We start from the raw sequence: 18,077 nt of genomic DNA, 5'->3' as shown, positions 1-18,077 counted from the left end.
ACTGTAAGTAGTCAAAGGCACTTCTCACAAACTAAATAATTAAAAGTAATGTTATCTTCTGAACAAGGAGTTCAAAGGCTCAGTTATCAGAACTTCAACATTACAAATGTACTTATAAATGTAGTAAAAAAGCTGAAAACAGTGAAGCTAAATAATTCATGTAAGAGTCAATTTCCTATCAAGAGACAGTATTTAGCTCTCAGAATTTTCCTTTCCCCAGAGCAAGTTTCTTTTCATTTTTGAACAAGCAACACCTAACATTCAAATAAAAAACTCATGTCTGGTGGAGTATGACTGAGAGGATTGTGCTTTTTAAAGTCTTCTTTGGTTAAGGTGGATTCCCACTATCTCTATAAGCTAAAAGTTGACAGAAATGTACTAGACAGTCTGACAGGCCTTAAAAATAGACAAGAACAGGCCATGTTTAATTATCTTAGTAAATATAAAAAATAAGTAATTATCTTCTCTGCTCAGAAGGTCTAAGACAAAACAAATCCAAACATTTGAGGTTGCAAAGAAACAGGAATGTATGTCTTCCTGCCTCTGTGACCTTGAAACTATAGTATTTGTTTGCATAATAGTTTAGGGCTTCCCAGATGGCGCTTGTGGTAAAGAACCCACCTGCCAATGCAGGAGACATAGGAAACATGGGTTCAATTCCTGGGTCGGGAAGGTTCCTTGGAGGAGGGTATGGCAACCCACTCCAGTATACTGTCAATGATCTATCAATGATATATTTTTGAAACTTAAATACAATCTAACAAAATTTCTCCAGAGTTGATGTTCTGTAGCAAAATCACCCAATCTAATTTAAGCACTGTAACCCAAGCTGCTTTAGAATTATAGCAAGGCAAACAGTATATGATAAACTTTAAAGGAAGTTAAAAGATGTAAAAATATTTGGTTCTATTTTTGAGCATGGAAGAAAATTAATTTTGGTGAAGGGGTGTCCTCCCCATGTCCTCCTTCCTGTGTAAGGAGTTACAAGTAGAGGGTGAAAGGTGGCTCAGACTTGTCAGAACTTTCATGTGGCTTCGTCAGTATTAATTTCATGGCCTAAGATGTCAAGCACATTCTTAACGCCCTGAAGTTCACCCCTTCACGTTCCTAAAATATTCAGAAAGCTGCAAACTCCTAACACTGGGTTATTCGAACCAGTTCTGCCTTCTCTGTTCCCATACTTTGCTCTAGGAGGACTCATCGGGAAACAGAGACAACTTCATGATGCTATCATGAAGATTCACCACCGTTTGTTTCTTTTGGGCATCAATCTTCCTGAAAATCTCCTATCCACCACTTTCTTCAGACTCCCCTACCCAGTCACTTTACTTCAGGTGACATTATTCTGATTCCAAAGAGAAAATAGAGGCCAGCAGGCTTCTCTTCCCTTTGATCTCAGCCACTCTCCAAAATAAAATGAGTAACTGATCTTTATCCCAGACACCATTTCCTTCTTTTCTACATGCGTAGATGTCTAGGGATGCTTTCTCTAGTCTAATACTGATAACTTCATGTGAGTCTTATCTCCCTGACCCACACCCCCCCCCAACCCTACGATGACTCCTCCCCTATCCCCTCTCTTCTATCTTCCACTTCTCTTTTGCTATTGCTCTTTCCTCTGAGCCAACATGCTCAAGGATTGCTATTAGAAACAACATCAATAACAAGCACAAAAACTCCTCCAAACTTTCCTGTCCTTCCACACTCCTGGTTGTTCCTGTCCCAGCAAAGCTTTTGGAAAGTATTCTTGACAACACATGTAACCACGTCTCCCTCATCTCCCACTCACCTCCTCCTCTTACACACCCAATCATCCCTCTTCCTTCTCTAATGCCCACAACTCCAGGGCCACTCTCTCTATGTTACTTCAAATGATCAAATCTTTACCTTGATTTGACCTTCCCAAAACATCAGACTACTTTTCTTTCTCCAAAAAAATAAAAACGACACACAACTAGCCAATAAGCACCCGAGAGGCACACGTCGTCATTAGCCATTAGGGAAACTCAAATCAAAACCACAATGAGGGATTTCCTTGGTGGTCCAGTGGTTAAGAACTCATCTGCCAATGCAGGAGACACAGGTCAGTCTCTAGTCTGGCAAGATCCCACATGCCCTGAAGCAACCAACCCAGTGCTCTAGAACCCAGAAGTCACAACTACTGAGCCTGTGCACACTAGTGCTGTGGTCTGCAGCAAGAGAAGCTACCACAAGGAGAAGCCCACACACCACAGCTACAGAAAAGCCCGAGCACAGCAATGAAGATCCAGCATGGCCAAAAATAAACCATTAAAAAAAATGTTTTTAATCCACAGTGAAAAACAACAACAACAACAAAAAACAACCCACAATGACACACCACTGCACACTCAGAAGGACGGCTAGTATCAAACTGTCCTAATGGAAACTGGAGGCATCATACATCGCTGGTAGGAATGTAAAATGGTACAGCTACTTTTGAAACTGGTTTGACAGACCCTCAAAATGTTAAACCTGCATTTTTAACATGTTGATACAGCCACTATTAGATTCTTTCATGTGGCCCCCAAGGGAACCACAAATGTGGTTTCCAGGAGCTCATCCGTAAGCAAGAAACCAGAAAATGCTCCACTGTAGGTAGTCAAAGGCACTTCTCACAAACTAAATAGTTAAAAGTATAACCCTCTCATAATTAAAAATACGGCCCAGCAGTTCTACTTCTAGGTTTGCAGTATACCAAAGAGAATACAAAACATACACCAAAAACTCGTACATAAATCACAAGATACTATATAACACATCTGTTAGAATAGCTACTATCCAAAAAAGGGGAGGAGGGCAAGAATACAAAGAAATTAGAATTCTTGTGCATTGCTAGTGGAAATGGTGCAAAATGGTGCAGTCAACTGTGGAAAAGTTTGGCGGTTCTTTAAGAAGTTAAACAGAATTACCATATAACCTAGCAATTCCACTTCAGGGGGATATACCCAAAAGAACTGAAAGCAAGAACTGAAACAGGAATTTGTACATCCATATTCACAGAAATATTATTCACAACACCAAAAAGTGGAAACAACCCAAATAAGCATCAGTGTATGAATGGATGAGTAAAATGTGGTATATATAGACAATGAAATGTTAATCAGTCTTAAAAAGGAAGGAAATTCTGACACATGCTACAAGATGAATAAACTCTGAAGACAAATGCTAAGGAGGTGAGGGGGAAGAAGTCACAAAAGGGCAAACAGCGTATGAGTCCACTCACATAAGGTAACTAAAATAGGGAAATTCAAAGAGACAGAAAGTAGAACAGAGGTTACCGGAGGCTGGAGGTGGCAATGGGGAACTACTGCTTAGTAGGCAGGGTTCTTGTTTGGGATGATGATGGCGGCCCAACACTGTAAATGTACTTAATGTCACTTGACTGTACCTGTTAAAATGGTGAATTTTATGTTATGTATGCTTTACCACATTAAAAAGGGCAACAACAAAAAACTTCTAAAAAATATCTGTAACATTAGTTCTATGTATTGTTCATAATAGCCAAAAAGTAGAACCTAAATGTATATATTATTCATAAAAGCCAAAAAGTAGAAACATCATCATCTTATGAATGTGTATTCATACACTGGAATACTACGCAATAAAAAGGAATGAAGTGCGGACAACATGCAACGCATGCATGAACCTTGAGAATTATGCTCAGTGAAAGAAAACAGACACAAAGGCCACACATTGTAAGATTTCATTTACATGCAATGTCTAAAATAGCAAATGTATACAGACAGAAGGTGGATCATTAGGACCCAAAGTGACAGGGGAATAAGAGGATACTAATGGGTATGGGGTTTCTTTGGGGGTAATGAAAATACTCTAAACTTAGATCATGGGTGATGATTGCTTAACTCTGGAAATATACTAAAACCACTGAACTATACACTTGAAATATGTATTTCATGACTCAAATTACATCTCAATAAAAATGTAATAAAAGAGTAAAAAATAATAACAAAAGAGAAAAGTTTCAGTTCAGTTCAGTCGCTCAGTCGTGTCTGACTCTTTGCGACCCCATGAATTGCAGCACGCCAGGCCTTCCTGTCCATCGCCAACTCCCGGAGTTCACTCAGACTCACGTCCATCGAGTCTGTGATGCCATCCAGCCATCTCATCCTCTGTCGTCCCCTTCTCCTCCTGCCCCCAATCCCTCCTAGCATCAGGGTCTTTTCCAATGAATCAACTCTTCACATGAGGTGGCCAAAGTATTGGAGTTTCAGCTTCAGCATCAGTCCTTCCAAAGAACACCCAGGACTGATCTCCTTGCAGTCCAAGGGACTCTCAAGAGTCTTCTCCAACACCACAGTTCAAAAGCATCAATTCTTCAGCACTCAGCTTTCTTCACAGTCCAACTTTCACATCCATACATGACCACTGGAAAAACCATAGCCTTGATTAGACAGACCTTTATTGGCAAAGTAATATCTGCTTTTCAATATGCTATCTAGGTTGGTCATAACTTTCCTTCCAAGGAGTAAGCGTCTTTTAATTTCATGGCTGCAATCACCATTTGCAGTGATTTTGGAGCCCAACAAAATAAAGTCTGACACTGTTTCCACTGTTTCCCCATCTATTTCCCATGAAGTGATGGGACCAGATGCCATGATCTTTGTTTTCTGAATGTTGAGCTTTAAGCCAACTTTTTCACTCTCCTCTCACTTTCATCAAGAGGCTTTTTAGTTCCTCTTCACTTTCTGCCATAAGGCTGGTGTCATCTGCATATCTGAGGTGATTGATATTTCTTCCGCAATCCTGATTCCATCTTGTGCTTCTTCCAGCCCAGCGTTTCTCATGATGTACTCTGCATAGAAGTTAAATAAGCAGGGTGACAATATACAGCCTTGACGTACTCCTTTTCCTATTTGGAACCAGTCTGTTGTTCCATGTCCAGTTTTAACTGTTGCTTCCTGAACTGCATATAGGTTTCTCAAGAGGCAGGTCAGGTGGTCTGGTATTCCATCTCTTTCAGAATTTTCCACAATTTATTGTGATCCACACAGTCAAAGGCTTTGGCATAGTCAATAAAGCAGAAATAGATGTTTTTCTGAAACTCTCTTGCTTTTTTCCATGATCCAGCAGATGTTGGCAATTTGATCTCTGGTTCCTCTGCCTCAATAAAAATGTAATAAAAGAGTAACAGAAAAAGTTTAGAGACTCTTTAATTTAGGGCTTTAAGAGGAAGCTTGTATGTCAACCTTCATTTACCATTTCAGTGATGCGAGCACATCACTATGAAAGGTCCAAACCATATACCCTAGGGTTGCTGAGGGAAAGAGTTTGCCTTGCCTCTTTAATTTCTCAAATTGATACTACTTGTTAAATAACTACCAGAAAGGAACAGACTCCTAAACAGTTGCCAGGGCAGCTCAATAGCAAAAGCATCAAGAATCATGAATATAGTGGCTTAGAGACAGTGTGTTACAGAGAAAATTGTATAAAATTTAAAGTCAGAAAACGTGACATCAGATTCCACACACCTTTAACAGCTGTGTGACCTAAGATACAAACTCAGTTTCTTCACCTATAAAACGGCGTAGAATTAGATACCATCTAATCAAAAGAGGTGGAGAGTATTTATACAGCACATGAATTATCTTCTTTTCTACTAGAATATCACTCCCACTCTCTGCTTTCTATTTCATCTTAATAACTACACCTTACCTGACTTTGTCTTTCCCAGCTTTCTTGCTCAGTCTTGTACAAGACTCCAAAGGCAGTGAAGATTCACTGTTTCCCCAAAAAGAAGAGCGTGAGACAGTGAGTGGCTGCTCACATGAACCGTGGCTGGGCACATGCGTCACCACTCACGAGGCACAAGTGAAACACCGTAAAATGTGGGCAATACTAAAAGCAGAGGGTAAGAGCAAGCATGAGTGTAGGGACACTAAGTCACTCTTCATTTAGTCAAGATCAAATCTTCAGAGACAAAATAAGCATTCAAGAAGCGTGGGGTTTTTTTATATAGAAAGCATACATATAAAGTAGCTCTAGAATTAAGCAATCATTCCCAGCAGCCTATCAGGCCTCTATGATTTCCTATGGCCTATTCAACTTCAGAACAGACTCTGTCACCCGAGCATACTGAGAGAAGTTGCTGAAACACTTAAAGTAGAATATTTTCTAGGTTGGAAACCAATTGTCTTAATTCTCAGTCTATCAAGTAAATAATGTCAACTTTACTAGCTTTCAAAATTCTTTAAAATCAAACCCTTTTCTATTATTATTTTAAAAATCAAAGAGTAGAATAGTTAAAAAAAAAAAACCGCTTAGGACCTAGAACGTATATAGTCACCTAAGCTTAGCAGCAACAGCAGCAGCAAACTTAAATGCAGAGTACAGAGAAACTAGAGAAAACCCAAATGACAAATTAAAAAAAAAAAATTAGTTTTGTGTCCAAAGTGGTCAAGATCTAAGACACATTATCATTTGATTAAAATAAAAAGACAAAAACTGCATTACTGGGGAAATCAATAAAAGCCAACACTTGCTGTGTAAACACCTGAAGCATGTTATTTCTACTGCATAGGATACCGTTCACACCTGGCTGTCGGCAGTGCTACGGCCGTCCCTTGGTGTGCTTAGAACGTAAGCACTGTGAGCACAGGTTAAGCAATGTGCGGCCAGCTTCTCCGTGCATACATGGCACAAGCTTCTGATTAGTTATTTAAAACTAAAAAAAACAGCCAGCTAACTACTTGTGAACACCAGCAAATTGTGTAACAGTGGCAAGCTGCACATACTGAGTTGTGGCTGCAAGACTTCACTTGTGCCGTCATACTTCTGGTTGTTTCCTAATGCCCAGGTCATGAGACATCAGCACCGAAGATCTGTCTGAACTTATTTTGCGTGACATTTGTTAGAAGTGAAAATAAGAGAACGTTGTTACAGATTCAATTGTACAGTAGATATGGATGGAATTGACCATAATATGTAATATGCAACATGTTTTTAAATACCAATCTCAAACTACCAAAGCATTCCAAGAACAAATAGTATGATGACACATTTGGAAATGACCATGACATCTTACAGTCCATGACAGCAAAATTTGTTAATTGTGAAATCTTGAATTTATCTGGATTCTTGTCAGAGTCTGCCACACCTGTTACAGCATTTTAACAAAATGTGTATTTGTTAAAATATACATAGGGGAAAAACAACACTCCACCAGCTTGAAAGAAGAAACAGTGAAACTATTATCAGGATCAGATCTACCAAAGCAGTTTCAGGAGATTCCCCGATCAAATACTGTAATCATCTGCAGAATTTAACTAGGAGCTTTGCCAAGTAGAGAAAGTGCTAAATCTAGTCCTCCTTGTCTAAGAGGACAAGCATACACGATAGCTGCAATATTTCAGCACTGTGTTGCTCTATAAACTACTAAAATTAGCTACATTACAAATGGAGCAGATGCTTTAAATTTTTATAAACTTATTTTTGACCCATAATCCATGTAGATCAAATTGCACCAATGGTATACCAATGATGCCCCTTCCTCTGCTAACAATAAACTCAGGAATTTTTGTGCAAGCATTGAAAGAAAAAAGTGCTCACAACTTTACCGTATGTGTAACGCTGCAATGCATTTACTGTAAGACTTGGCTCACAAAAGGGAGAACTCTCTCTCCACTAATGAAAACTTAACTTTAGAGAGTGCTCTAAATCCTTTTTCTCTTCTGTGCTTCCTCAAAGCAACAAGTTCCCAACACTCTGTTCTTTTCTATACACATAAGGTGATTTTCTAGCACATTTAGTGCACAAAGAAATGCATCACAGTCTTTCCCCAACCCAACAACCAAAGCACTAGTTCATCTGGAAACTGAAAATAGTGTACCTCTTTTGCCTCAGAAAAAGAAGGCGATGAAAACAGCACAAGTCAACACAAAACAGCACTTTACCTGTTTCTAATACAAATTTCCACTTTACTCAAACTGGAATGAGAGAAAGACACAAGTATCCCATTGTTCATTGCAGCACTATTTACAATACTTAGAACAGGGAAGCAACCTAGATGTCCATCAACAGATGAATGGATAAAGAAGTTGTGGTACATATACACAATAGAATATTACTCAGCCATAAAAAGGAACACATTTGAGTCAGTTCTAATGAGGTGGATGAACCTAAAGCCTATTATACAGAGTGAAGTAAGTCAGAAAGAGAAAGATAGATATCGTATACTAATGCATATATACAGAACCTAGAAAAATGGTACTGAAGAATTTATCTGCAGGGCAGCAATGGACAAACACACATAGAGAATAGACCTATGGACATGGGGAGAGGGGAGGAGAGGGTGAGATGTATGGAGAGAGTAACATGGAAACTTACATTACCATATGTAAAATAGATAGCCAATGGGAAATTGCTGTATGTCTCAGGAAACCCAAACAGGGGTTCCACATCCACCTAGAGGGGTAGGATGGGGAGGGAGATGGGAGGCAGTTCAAAAGGGAGAGGATATATAATACCAATGGATGATTCATGTTGAGGTCTGACAGAAAACAACAAAATTCTGTAAAGCAATTCTCCTTCAGTTAAAAAATAAATAAAAAGAAAAAAAAAACTGGAATGAGAAATGAAAGACCACCAATATTCCTTTTCATGAAACCACTATTTTGGAAGATAAAGAAACAGTTATTGCAAATGAGGTGACAATATTTTGCAACATTTAGGCAGTTCTTCCCAAAGATATTTTACCAATGGAGATCAGAGATAGGCAAAGAAACACATAATGGATTTATTTTTTTAACCTGAATTCCATCTATCAGTGATAACTTATTCAACCAAAAAGGAACTCAATTTATTTTCATGTCAGTGGTTAGATATAAATGGAATCTACAAAATAAGTTCAAGAATGTTTGGTATTCAACTGCTCATAAGATGAATACATCCTTCTGTGTCACTTTTATACCTCAAAACAGAGACTAGAAACTATTTAAAGGGGACAGTGACCACAAGAAAGCTATTTTAAAAGCAAGTTTCTTATTTCCCTAACATCACTGAATATAAACAACGAAAAAATTACTGAGGTGATAGTAATTAAAACTGTATAATTACTTATATATTCTAATTAAATATCACTATTGCATTCTCACAGACTAAATAAGTAAATCAAAATAAATTATAATTTTATTTCCAAATTATATAGATACATATATATTACTTATGTATTCACATATAATTAATATATAATTACATAAATACATTTAGTTAAATATATAAAATATTAGATATATAATCTAGATGATATTTGTAACCACAGTATCGCAACATAAAAAAACTGATCTATTTAAGTGATTTTTGCCAAGAGGCATGAGAACAGATTATGAAAACCAAAGAGATATGAAATTATAGTACATAACGCTCTGTATCCCATCCCACCACAACAGTCATGAATCACCCCTTCTTGTGGATTCAAGAAAGGCAATGTGGCCTGTGCACACAGCCTGTGCATAGCCTCAGAGCCTTATAGGTTCCACAGATAACGCACACATGTGGTCAACAAAGCACATCTTTAAATACCGTATGTTCAGAACACATGGGTGATTTAATGTAAGATTAGCATATTTTTAACTGGGTTCTCTCTATCTGTTAAAGTATCTGCGAACTATACACAGTATATGCAATCACCTTTAGAAAGAAAGGGCTTAGAGAGCCATGAGTTTAAGTCCCAGATTTTCCACTCACTGGGTCTATTGTCTAAACTCCCTATGCCTATCTTCTCAGCCCTAACAAGGAAAGGACAATAACTCATAATTTCCCTTTCTCATAGAATTGTTCTAAGAGCCAAAATGAGACAGTATATATAAGCATGTTATCCTTTTATAACAAAGGACAAAGCTCTATACAAACATATAGTATTTTCTTACATGTTCTCTTCTTACTAAAATCATTAACCACCACCACAGCAACTAGTTTTACGTAACAACTGCTTGAAAGTAAGGAAAGCACACATTACAGCATTCAGTTTGGAATGAAAAATCCAACAAAATGCTATGTCAGCTTAAAGACAAGAACAAACTCCTTTAATCTTCAAGAAGAAGGAAGATGTAAAACAAATTATTTAATTAGTCATCCTTTTCTCAACTCAGGTGAAAAAGGTGAGACAGACCCTTAAAAATAAATGTACATTAAATTTCAGGAAATAGGTTTTCTTTTAACTGGTTCCTACTGCTCTTGCATTCCCAACAAACAACAATTTGCTCTTATGAACTTAATATATGGGGCTGATATGCTTTCTGTATGTAATTCTCAATATCTAAATAAGTCACTTCAAGCACTGCTTCTTTAAATGATGAAAAAATTGAAATGCCAAAGCAAATCAGAACAATGCACAGTTCTGGTTTTAAATGTTTCAAATTTTTTTTAAACACTACATAGCAGCTTGAATATAACCAGTATTTAGTTAATGTTAGCTGAATGAATTAAGAATACTTTGCTAACCTCTATTTTGCTTTTTAATAGATGGTGTGGGAGGACTGGACTGCCTTTGATTTATACCAAGTAGAATCCACATTTCACCATAAGCAGCAGAAATGACTTGTAGGCACACTTCAATTCTGCTCAGAAGACACCTCCCCGGGAGTTGGCTGTGTACCGGAGTACACTCCATTAGTGCGGGGTTACCTGAACTGCCTCCCTGCACTTGTAGGGATGCACCCGTACTCCTAGCAGTGAGTACAAATGCATGGAGAGAAATTCACTGAATACATTTCTTTAGCATGCAAAAACCAATTACTAACTCTTACCTGTGGATATTAAAATATCCACAGGAACAAGGAACAAGTGAATTCTTATTTAGGAATTACCTCCAAAACCAGTAAAACCCAAATTATAATAACATTCATATAAATAGCATAAACAAGGTAAGTCTTCATAATTTCTAAATTCTGTCTGCCCTCACAAAATCAAACAGTTGTCAACATAAAAGCTCCTAATTCACACCAATATGGTTCACTTTCTCTTCATTTTATGTAAGATAATATCTAGTCTTCCCAGAACTACAAGCTATCAATATTCTAAGCAACAGGTTTCATTCTCTTTCATATTAAATGTATTTCTTTATTGATTATATCATTCTGAAATTGCTACCACCTAATAATCCCTGAGTGATAATTTAAATTTCTATTTCCATGCTTATGAAATGGAAAGCACAGAATACTATTTACAAAGTGCACAAAACTTCAAAAAAGACCTCATTATTCTCAAAACAATTCCTAGTCACATCTCAAATTAACAATAGAAGCCTCTTTATGAAACTGATATTTCTACAATTTTAACAAAAGTTTAGCAACAATTTAAGAAAAGCTCTACAAAAAATTTTAACTTAGCAAACTCAAAATACCAACAGTTGTTGCACAATGTGTTTACCAAAACAAAAATTTTTAATCAAGACTTTAGATTTTAAGGAGTTATTTCAGAAAGAAAGTCTCAGAAAATGAAAGCCACAATCGCAAACCTGGTTTCTTCAATACCCAGAAGAATGACCAATCACTGAACTACAATAATTTAACACTTCTTTTATTTTCAAATCTATAGCTTATATTATTTAATTAAATTTAAGTTATTTCAAACTGTAAACAATTTTACAAGGACTTCTCCATGCTCTCTGAGTTTATATGGCTGCAATTTCAGAAAGTTTGGGAGCTGAGGCAGTTTCTGATAACCCTAGATTTCCATAAAAATATAAGTATTACACCAGCAAATAATCACGCAGCTTACAAAAACACTGGAGTCAGAAAATTTATATGAAATGACATCTTGGTATATTACTGCACATGATTTTACAAAAATCTGTATCTTCATTCAGACAATAAACATTTGAGCCACCTGCCATCAGCACTGCCCTTGGGAAGTTCACTATCTAAAGAACAATAACAGGACTTCCCTGGTTTTGTCGTGGATAAGAATCCATTTGCCAATGCAGGGGACATGGGTTCGGTCCCTGGTTCAAGAAGATTTCACAGGACACAGAGCAACTAAGCCCAAGAACCCCCAAGCACCTAGAGCCGGCACACTGCAACAAGAGAAGTCACCGTGATGAGAAGCCCAAGCACCACAACAAAGAGTAGTGCCCGCTTGCCACAACTAGACAAAGTTCTCCCAGAGCAACGATAAAGAAATAAATAAAATGCCAAACAGTGATAAAACATGTAATCAGATTAAAACTAAAGCATAATTAGGTAATATATACGGTATAATGTGTTAGATGATACAATTAAATAGTAAAGAGAAAAATTCCCCTGACCAACTCATTGGAGATATACATCACCTAGAACTATGAACCAGAAATGCCATCGCCCAGTAGTGGTCGGTCAGAAATATGGAATTCCAGGTCCCAAGCAAACTTACTGAATCAGAATCTGAATTTTAACGAGCTCTCCAGGTAATCCCAATTCACATTTAAATTCTGAAAAGCACCAATCCAGAGAATAACTAAAAAACAGTAAATAAGTAAAAGTGACATCTTGTACTTTTAAGTTCTTCAGGCCCCATCCTGAGCCTCTTTACAAATGAACAGATAATTTAACAAGTTCAGCTACCGAGTTTCACAGATCAGGATCAAAGAGTGAGATACCATTGACAACAAAGAAAGCATACAGGAAAAACTAATGAAAAGCAAACTCAAAAAGGGATGGCTATAGGGGGGCATTTAAGCAGCAATAGTCTACCCTTTCTGCCTAGATAGGCCTTAAAGGTCTCAATGTATTACAGAAGTATAACAGTAAATGATGTCTTTAAACCTGCCTCCTCTAACTAGACCACAAATTCCTTAAGGACAGGGACCTAGTTTTATTCTTATACACTCACATTTGTAAACTGAATGACCCTAAATCTTTAAGATGAGTTCGGTTACACAACGAGATGTTTAACACATTTCAGAAAATTTTCTATCTAAAAAGACTACAATAAATATGTCACAACATGTTTTTTTAAAAAAGAATAAAGCTGCTCCAGTGTATACAAGAAGCATCTAAGGACAGAGGCTTTACTGAACTTGTGGCTCCAAATGCGAATGTCTTTTCTGACTCTAGTCAAACTCACTTCTAGGGGACCAGTAATGGAATGAGTACAGAAAAAGGATAAAGATTAGAAGAGAATGGAGGGAGAATAAAAATCAAGAGAACACTCAGGGTTCTTCCACTCATGAAAATAAAAAGAGCAAAAACGGGAAGCCTCGCCAAAGAAACAGCAAGGCTACAAGAAAACAAATGCCGCCACCAGCAACCATTCACTCCACGGTCCTTGCCCCTCTGAACCAGACACAAGTTCACAATCCGCCCACCCTAAGAACTCCCCAAAGACACCTTTTCTCTAGAAATACTTTCCCTTCTGGCCTTCAATCAGTTGATGACAACCAGTTTACCCTACAACAAATTCACTCTTCCGAAACAGCAAACTTTATGACATCCTCGTCATTACTGTCCAAACAAATCATCAATTTTCTTGTCTATGTCCTTGCTCATGCTATTACTTCCTTCAGAGACCTTTCTGCTCTGTTAATCTGACCCTGCACCTTAGCTGCCAGCCACGAGTGGCTATTTAACATTTGAAACACGGCTAGACCGGACTGAGATGAGCAGTAAGTGTAAAATACACATCGAATTTTGAAGACCTGGTACAAAAAAGATGTGAAAGTATTGTTTGTTTGTTTTTTAACAATGATTACATGTTGAAAGGTTTTGGATATATTCAATTAAAGAAGATACATAATTAAAATTATTTTCACCTGTTTCTTTTTAGTTTTTAACATGGCTACTAGAAAATTTTAAATTACTATGTGGTTCACATTGCATTTCTATTGGACAGCACTGGTCTAAATCCTACACTCATCCTTCAAGGCCTAATTCAAATACCCCTGCTCCCATACAGCTTTCCCCAATGACTCCAAATGCACGGGGTTTCTGTCTCCCAGAATTTTCACACTTTTATTAATACATCCAAAGTACTAGGGCAATTTTATCTTCTTACCGAGTGTACCTGTTACAGCTCCCCAACTCCAAGGTAAGTCAATTGAGAAAAGAAAGTACATATAGGTAAGTTTTTATCTTACACCTTGCACATCAATAGTACATGTACTGATGATAAGGTGATGCCTGATGTGTGCTAAGTGAGAGCTGAATTTCTCAATTACTATTACTATATTATCTATCCCTTTCAACGATTTCCAGTTCTTTCAGAGGGATTAAACTCCATGTCTACAAATGTCCTGGATTATTATTATTATTAGACTATTAGAGTGCTAGTGAGCTGTATATATACGATGACACAGGCAAATTCAAAACTAATACCTGTGGTCAATGCACTTATATCAATTGTAAAAATTCGACAAGCCTCTAAAGGTTCCATTTTTTAAATGGTGTTATCTCTAAAAGTGTACTGTGAAGATCAACTATTTAAAAAATAGGAGATTTTCCCAGAGAGTAACAACACTAGGTGACTAAAGCCTACCAAAAATTGTCAGAAGTCCTCCCCACAACCCTGACTGTAAATCAAGTAAGCGCGCAAAGCCTTGAGGACAGCAACAGCGGTGTCCAACGTCGCATCCAAAGCTCTGAAATTGAGTTGTGAGCAAAATAGCAGGAAGGAAAAAGATGTGTGAAAGAGACGAAAGGTGGAAACTGTTGGAACGCGAAATGAGAAATGAAAACTAGGACTAAAAATGTCTCAGTTATGTGGGAGGGAGTCATCCCTAGGTGTACCGCTCAACCTCTGAACCAAGCGAAGGCTACGGCAGTCATTTCAAGTGGTCTTTTCTTCAAATAGTATTCTAGTGCCTGAGATCTGCATCCGCGAAACTTCCTTCTTAACCAGCAGCCTACTCGGACTCCCCGGGCCAGGGACTCCGGCCAAACCCAGCCCCGAAGCCACCCTTCTCCAGCACATTTTGGAGCCGGCGGATGAAGCTGGAAGGGTCAACTGAGGCCCAGCACCTAGACGAGACCCCTCTCCCTCCGAGTCTGGCTCTAGCCCCTAGGGCAGGACCGTGCTGGCAGAGGGGAACCCGGCAGGCAGAGGGGGCGGGGCAGGGCTCCGGGCTTCGAGCACCGGTCTTCCAGTTCCATGCCGGCACCTGCCGGGGCCGCGGGGACGGGCAGGGTGGTGACAACGCAGAAAAGAAGGGCAGTGCGAAGCAGCCCGGGGCTTCTACTCACCAGCCTTCGTCGCCCGACGTCGGCAGTGGCAGGACCTCTTCTCCTTCCGCCATTGCTGTTGACGTCCACGTCACTTTGCCGAAAAGTGGACCCGGCGCCGAGACCGACTCATACCCAACGTCGTAAAAGGTCCTCGGAAGTCTGGGACCAAGCTTCTGGAGAGGGAAAGGAAGAGAGAGGGAGGAGGCGAAGGACGGGAGGAACGCGACGTCACGACGTCCCGAGGGCGAAAGGCAACTTGGAGGAGGAGACTTGGAGAGCCGCTGCCCTTCCAAAGACTACACGTCCCAGGATGCCGCGGGCCCTGGGCCGGACGCAGTGGGTGGGGTTTGGCGAGAGCGTGGGTCCCAGTAAGAGGCCCTTGTAAGCGTCCCTTTTTGGCGTCCAGTTAGCGTCTTCTTTGCGTCTTAGCGTCCTGCTTAGAGTCATATTTGACAGTTTTAAGTAGTGGAGGGAGGAGTGGAGGGGAAATGCCACAGGGAAGGTGGAGCGGTCAAAAGTACAAGTGGAGGCCACATACTTTATGTCTGAATGCTTTAAAAGTTGTTTTTTAAAAAGCTAAACAGTAAAGGAGAAGGAAATGGAAGCCCACTCCAGTGTTCTTGCCTGGAGAATCCCAAGGACGGGGGAGCCTGGTGGGCTGCCGTCTATGGGGTTGCACAGAGTCGGACACGACCGAAGCGACTTAGCAGTAGCAGCGAAGGAGATATGTTCTAGGCTCCCACCTTTATAAACATCTTTCATATATAAACATGGAAGTGAAAGTGAAAAGTGGCTCAGTCCTATTGGACTCTACACCACATGGACTGTAGCCCTCCAGGATCCTCTGTCCATGGAATACTCCAGGCAAGAATACTAGAGTGGGTTGCCATTCCTTTCTCTAGGGGATCTTCTCTACACGGGGATCGAACCCTGGTCTCCTGCATTGCAGGAGGATTCTTTACCGCCTGAGCCACCAAGGCTAGAATTATAAATTTGGACTTGACATTGCATGTTAATAAACATATTTCATATGTAAACACAGAAAGTCAAGTCCAAATTTAGAATCTAGAACTCTGGAGTTCCAAGCAGAGAGAGCTGCTACGTTTTATCTCTTCCCACCCTACTTCCCCTTCACTCCACATTGGTGGCCACCTCTGCCTGCACATCCAAACTCGGTTCCCACCATCACCACCAAAGCAGGGGCTTTTTGTTCCACTTTGACCATCCATGGGCGTAGGGGTGGGCAGAGGCTCCGGAGGATGGACCTAGGGAAATGCTTTTGCCAACCTGGACACAGTGCTGATGTAGTAGAACCACATGTAACAATACAGATAAGTCTGGAAAATATGATGTTAAATGAACAAGGGTAGGTAAAGTATGGTGTCATTTATATTTGATTTTAAAAATAGGCAGCACAGTATATTTTTTATTAATAGATACATGTCTGCTTTTTAAAAAAATGTGGCAGAATGATACACAGAAAACTTGGAATGGCAGTTCTCAAAGATAAACACTGACAGCCTTTAGTTAAAGCAGTGAAAACACATGTTATTCGGAAACCACTGGCAGTAGGGGAAAGGGCTGAGCTCCATTCTGATTTTTGCAGAAGTGATTAGAGGTTTTAAAGGGAGAATGAGGGAGCAGGGAGAGCTGGACTCATTAGAGTCAGACAAGTGAAAAATCACAAAGCATCTGTCAGTGTCATTGTGATTAGACCAGCAGTGTCTGCTAGCTGGCAATTTTCAAGTTAGGATTCTTCCCTCCCACAGAGATTGGGAGACAGAGACCCTGTTCTTGATGATTACATTTCAAAGGAATGGCTCTCAGGCCTTGAGAAGGACACTTCTAAGTTGTAGAGGTACAGATTCACAACTGTGAGTCTTTTCTCTCTCCAAGACAGATCAGCAGCCTAACATCAGGTGTTGGCTTGATCAAACAGTAAATTCTCCTGGCAGCCACCGCACTTCCTCAATCAGACATTTTAATGGGGTTTGGTGGGGGCCCAGGTCATCCTAGGGACACAGCCTTAAGTTGCTAAAAAATGATGCTAGTCTTTAATCAGGTCTCTAGTGCAAGGGTTTGGACAGAGCTGTTAAGTTCTGTGGTTCTCACAGTTACATTTGTGGGAGGAGAGAAAATGGCTTCAATTATATTTTTAATATTTTGTTTCTAAAGAGCTGAAAAGAGGCTATGTAGGTGTTCTGTATTCTTTATAGAGTCTATACTTGGTATCTAAAATGTTTCATAATTTTTAAAACTATTTGATTAAATAAGCTCTTTCATTTCTAAGCAAAAACATGTTCATTCTCTTCCCCAAAGGAAAGATAACACAGAGCCACATTGTTGCATCCACTTCTAAGTCCAGGATGTCTGCATGATGATCAGTCCTATGGGGAAAATTTCTTTTAATGTGGAATGAGAATCTAGATGACAGCTATCAAAAAGAATAAAAGGCATGGATCTGGGTCAAATTACCATCCTAATATTCAGGATCTCTACTGGGTCTCTTCAGTTGTTGTCAGGGGGTTTTCAGAAGCTTTTTTAAAATGTTTTTTTTTTTAACTGTTTAGCCAGTGACATGACAAACAGTTGTTCATCGGTTAAGGTGATCCTACCCCTCAACTGTAATTCATCTTGAGAGTAATTAAGCCAGTGACTGCTTTATGCTCCATGTGGTAAAAATATTATTCCACTAAAAATGTATCACTTGACATTTTCAAGCATTTTTTTTCATTCTGTAGAAGATGAAACTTCCAACTTCCATTCTCTTTAATAGGGCCAGGGTCAGCTTCAGGGGCATGTAGTCTGTGCAACAGCACAGGACTCCATGTCATCTGGAAATTCTTTTTTTTTTCCATTTTATTTATGTATTGACTGATTGATTTTTGGCTGTGCTGGGTCTTC

At 39.2% G+C, this 18,077-nt stretch overlaps 1 protein-coding gene across 2 annotated transcripts in view; it reads right to left on the bottom strand.

The window, feature by feature from the left end:
• Nucleotides 1-15,464, bottom strand: part of TBC1D23 (TBC1 domain family member 23) — a 56,435-nt gene extending 40,971 nt beyond the window's left edge. For both annotated transcript variants that reach the window (XM_055567918.1, XM_055567919.1), the window contains exon 1: nt 15,192-15,464. In XM_055567918.1, coding sequence (XP_055423893.1) covers nt 15,192-15,244 — 53 coding nt within the window. In that variant the 5' untranslated portion in view covers nt 15,245-15,464. The remainder of the gene's footprint in view (nt 1-15,191) is intronic.
• Between the last annotated feature and the right edge of the window lie 2,613 nt (nt 15,465-18,077).

This window comes from Bubalus kerabau, chromosome 2 (genome assembly GCF_029407905.1).
Source record: "Bubalus kerabau isolate K-KA32 ecotype Philippines breed swamp buffalo chromosome 2, PCC_UOA_SB_1v2, whole genome shotgun sequence".
Lineage (NCBI taxonomy): Eukaryota > Metazoa > Chordata > Mammalia > Artiodactyla > Bovidae > Bubalus > Bubalus kerabau.
This window is presented reverse-complemented; position numbering and strand designations above follow the sequence as displayed.